We start from the raw sequence: 4,691 nt of genomic DNA on the forward strand, positions 1-4,691 counted from the left end.
AGTACTTAAAACATAAAATGACAGGAGAAAATCTGTCTATAATTCTGATTATCCCAACCAATTCCCAAGAAACCTGTCAGCTTGAACTGAACTATATTGAATGAATATATTTCTCTATTTCTGTTGAGGTAGCAAAGTCATTTTGCAACATAAAAGTCCTGAGATGAACCACAGCCTGGGTTCTTGTAGGTTTTTCTTCTATGCATTTTAAAGTTTTTTCTGGTTACTTCTTCCCTAAGTCTGAAAACATGAATGTTGAGTACAGTGTTTGCCCAAAAATCTTTCTTCATCCAACACACAATTTCACAGTATATATCTGTGGAGATTCTCAGTCATCCAAGTTATGCTTGAAAAAGTCCAGTCTAGGCAACTGCACATGATGTTTTCTAGAATCTAGAAAACTGATCTTCAGCAAGTTTTCACAGCATAATTACAAGGAGACATCTCTCCTCAGGTGTGAGTGTTGTTTTTCTGTCCTGTGTGTCTTATCATTTTTTGATTGCAAGATGATGATTCTGGTTGATAGTGGTGTAAAATGCAAGACTTCATCCTCCAGCTGGAGGGTTGCTGGTTCAAACCTCAGCTCTGTCTATCTCTGTCAAGTCCTAAGGCAAGACTTTTCACTACTGACCTACTGATCGTGTTCAAAGGTTCCAGTTTTGCCCGTGTACTACATCAGCCTTGCTGTATGGTAAATGCATTGTATGGAAGTATAGGGTGTTTACCATTTTACATTCCAAGTCAACTAATACCATCTGATTACATTTTTTTTTTTTTTTTTAAAGAAAAGCCAAATATGACAGAGTATAGCTTTTTGTTCTCCTTGAGATCCATAGTATGAGTAAAGAATAAATTACTCTCACTATCATTGCTTCACAAGCAGTAATCAGCTGCAGATTAAATCCATAAGCACATAGCTTTGAGATGGGAGGAGAATCAAATGATATTCAAAAAGGTGAAATTCCCCATTCAGACACATTCTTCTCCTGACCACATCCTGAAATCCTGTTGATAGATCCCCATAAATCTAATATAGTGGGCATAGCCATAGTAAGATTACTGTTCAAACAAAAAACATCACAGCACATAAGAGTAACCCCAGTCACATAGGCGGAAGCTGTCAATGAATAACAGACATGACTGACTGCCGTCATCTTGCTGGTCACATTTACATTAATCTCTTTAAGTCGATGAATCAATCATTAGCACTGGGCCAATCCCAAACTCCTCAAAAACAGTACCTCTACAGTATGCATTAACCCTCTGTTTGCGCGTTCAGTCGGCGGCTCTGCCATATTAAGTGCTGTCCCAAACCACATAGTGAATAGGGTAAGTTGACCTTTCAGCCCTCAAGTACTAAGTCTGCATCAGTGAAGGCTCGGTAGAATTTGGCATTGGATGTAATGGTGACCTAACTGTGGAGGAAACACCTGCATTTAAATATAAGTTCGACTGGTTTCATTCATCTTTTTCACACTGACAGAAAATTACAAGTTAGGAAGAATAAAAAAGGCATCATTAATTCTTAAAGGGAAGATCCTCTTTGAAACAGCTTTGTTTGACCATAAAAATTTATTCTCAAGGAAGGGACACATATTTGATTTATTTTCAGCACAGTAAAGAGGTTTTAAAGTGTTTGTTTGGAAGATGATGGAAGTGGTGAATTTGTGGAATCACTCAAATGTCCCATTTGAAGTAGGGGAGAATGTGGAAACTTGCAACAGGTTTTATATCTCAGTTTCTCATAGGTAGTGGTGGAAAGTAACAAAGTACATTTACTTGATTACTGTACTTAAGTATTGTTTTTGTATTTTCTTTATTTGAGTTATTTTCTGATGGGGAACTTATAACTTCAACTCCACTACACGTCAAATATTGTACTTTCTACTTCACTACATTTCTAGGAAGCTGCTAGTTACTTGTTACTTTTGAAATGCAATTTCAACAAGCAAGATAGCAGCCCTTAGGACTGAATTTGAACTGCTGTTTTAGAGATTCGTATGACTTTCCACAAATATGAGAAACTCAGAGCAGATATTATTTGTAGGTCATACATTTAATTAAGGCGTTAGTTGCCGCCATGTGGTCAAGTTGTTCATAGGATGAGTTGAGGTTTCTTTGTGGTAACAGATCCAACCTTAAGCATCTATTCCTCAGTGAAAGTGTGAGTAGAATCCAGACAATCCTGTTTTCTTCTTGGTTTGTTTTTAAATAAGAAATAATAATCAAAATAGCTGTCCTCATTTTTTGTGGCATTCTTATGCTGAAGTTCTTTCCAGGTGGGTTAGAATTTGTAGCAGATTGGTTATACGGGACAGTACATCAGTTGGTTTCTGAAAGTTACAAGGTTTTTTAAAATTATTCTGAAAATTATAAAGTTGCCATAGCAATTTTCTTTTACTGGTAGAAGGAAAATGGCATCCCATTCTCATATACACTGTCTACCTTCATTTAAAGCACCATTCCTAGCTTCTAGTGTAACTTAATTGAGAGGAGCACTCAATAGTTAAGGGGTAATACATGGGGGGCAGTTTGGGATTCTTTACTTCTTCAAGAAACCTACTCAGCATGCAATGCACTTCCTCTTTGATTAAAGCATTATTGTCAAAGTTAACTAAATGGACACTGGATATGTTTAAAGTTAAACTGACCCTTTCCATTACCTACTATGTATAAAAAAAAAACTCCATGTATTGTAAAACCCTGAACATAGTCCCCACATTTATGGGGACTATGTATTATGCTATTTGTATGCCTTGTTTTCTGCAAGGACAGAGACTCTGCTCTACAAGGTTTTTCTTTCAGTACTTTCCTGTATTCAGCTCTATCAATCTTCCACAAAATGTTGCAGGAAAAACTGGCTGTAAAAGACTAAATTGAAGGGGGAATATATATAGTGTGACACTTCTGATAAAAACATAGACACACACTAGTTCTACGAGCAGTTTTATTTCATACAGACACTCATAAACTACTCCACATGCCCATGTTTAACGTGTTAGATGCGCAAATAGAGTACCACAGGGCTTCAATATATCACACATATGAATGTTTGCTCCTTGTCTGCACACGTGTGGTTTGATTTCCTGCGTGCACAGCATCCCTCCTTTTGGCCCAATCCCAAACCGCCCCCTAAGCTATACACTTTAACCATCGAGTGTCACTCCCAATGAAGTCACACTCACAGCTGTTTTTTTCTTATAAAAAATGTTAAACCAAATAACAATTTCCTTTTGCTTCACAATCTATGATAGGAGCACTACTATGCATTAGTCTACCCGATGAATTCACAATAACATCTATTAAAAGTGACTGTACTGTGACCACCTTTGATATTTTTGAAATAAATATTTTTAAGAAAGCATCATGTTGCATGTTTTGTGTAGGTGACAGGAACATATTTTCTTATTGATGCATCTGACTGCAGAATAAATGTGGTCTGCAAGCTCCTCCATCTGTTCTTACTGATGAAATCTTCCACATGTTGTGTCATCGCTGCCTTCAGAGAGCACTTTAAGTCCTTTTGAGCTCAGACATGCATGTGAAGGGAATAACTAAAGTCCAGCATGAAAGAGTGTTTTAGCTCGCACTAGCCTCTAATGACTTGTTTGTTCCTTCTGTGCCATTCATCAAAGCCTCAGCATAGAGTAACGCAGTCTGTGACGAGTCGACTGCAATTTCATCACACACAGACGGCGGCAATGATAAGGAGTCGGAGAACAGAGTGGCAGCTGAGAAGAGTTCAGTTGATTCACTTTGAAATGGAAGACACATTGGTGCTGCTGCCCTGTGGCGAAAAACTGAAAAACAGCAGCAGCTGATGCTCACGACTTAAAAAAAAAAAAAAAAAACTCTGTTCACGAATGATACAATCTAACGACTGTTGGTGGATCAACATATTTGCAGCATGTTTAAGACTTACTAGGGAAGCAGAGCTAAAATAACCTGAAGGATTCTTCGTTTTAAACTTCCAGAAGTGTCTTATCCATAAGACAGAACAGCTTTTAAATTTTAGAGAGCACTTTTTGAACTCCTTTTTTTTTTCAATGTTGTTGCTCAGGAAACAAAGTTCATAAGTTAAATAGAAAATATTTGAGTAGATTTGAGTTGATTACACTTAATCTCCAAAATGTTAGGATACTTTGTGGTAGAAAATTATGAACCAAAACTATAAAAAAAAAAATCTGAACAAATGGCTGAGTACCAAGACTTACCTTCATCCTCCTGGACTCAATCCGAGACTTGTAGCAGAACTCAACCAGAGCCACCAGCATGGCCAGCCCGAGTCCACCAATCAGAATGTAGAATACTCCGGCTACATTACTGAGACTGAGAGCACTCGTCTTGTCCTGTCATCACAGGGATTTAGATTTAGGGAAAGACAGTCATGGTGCTGAGATCACAATTAATTCTACTGAATAACCTCACAGTTGACTTTCTTGTTCATGGTTTATTTTAATAATAAGCAGAAAAAAATATCATTCAGAGGCTGTGACATGAGGAGACACTCCTTTAAATTAGAATTAAAAAAAATCAGTAACCTAGCTCCTACTCCATGTGAAATAGCAACATGAAATATGTATGACGTTTTGCCTTTGCCTGTTTGAGGTGATAATTTACATTATAATATATTTTCTGGTTGGTTCTGAATATTTTGTTCTTGTGTTTTTGTCCCACTTATTTACAGGTTT

General features: G+C 37.2%; 1 protein-coding gene across 1 annotated transcript in view; it reads right to left on the minus strand.

The window, feature by feature from the left end:
- Positions 1–4,691, minus strand: part of LOC107090284 (glutamate receptor 1-like) — a 112,105-nt gene that overhangs the window by 4,931 nt on the left and 102,483 nt on the right. The window contains exon 16 of the mRNA XM_015383587.1: positions 4,215–4,349. Within this exon, the coding sequence (XP_015239073.1) occupies positions 4,316–4,349 (34 nt within the window). The 3' untranslated portion in view covers positions 4,215–4,315. The remainder of the gene's footprint in view (positions 1–4,214; positions 4,350–4,691) is intronic.

Source organism: Cyprinodon variegatus, unplaced genomic scaffold (assembly GCF_000732505.1).
Source record: "Cyprinodon variegatus isolate N-32 unplaced genomic scaffold, C_variegatus-1.0 Scaffold288, whole genome shotgun sequence".
Taxonomy (NCBI): domain Eukaryota; kingdom Metazoa; phylum Chordata; class Actinopteri; order Cyprinodontiformes; family Cyprinodontidae; genus Cyprinodon; species Cyprinodon variegatus.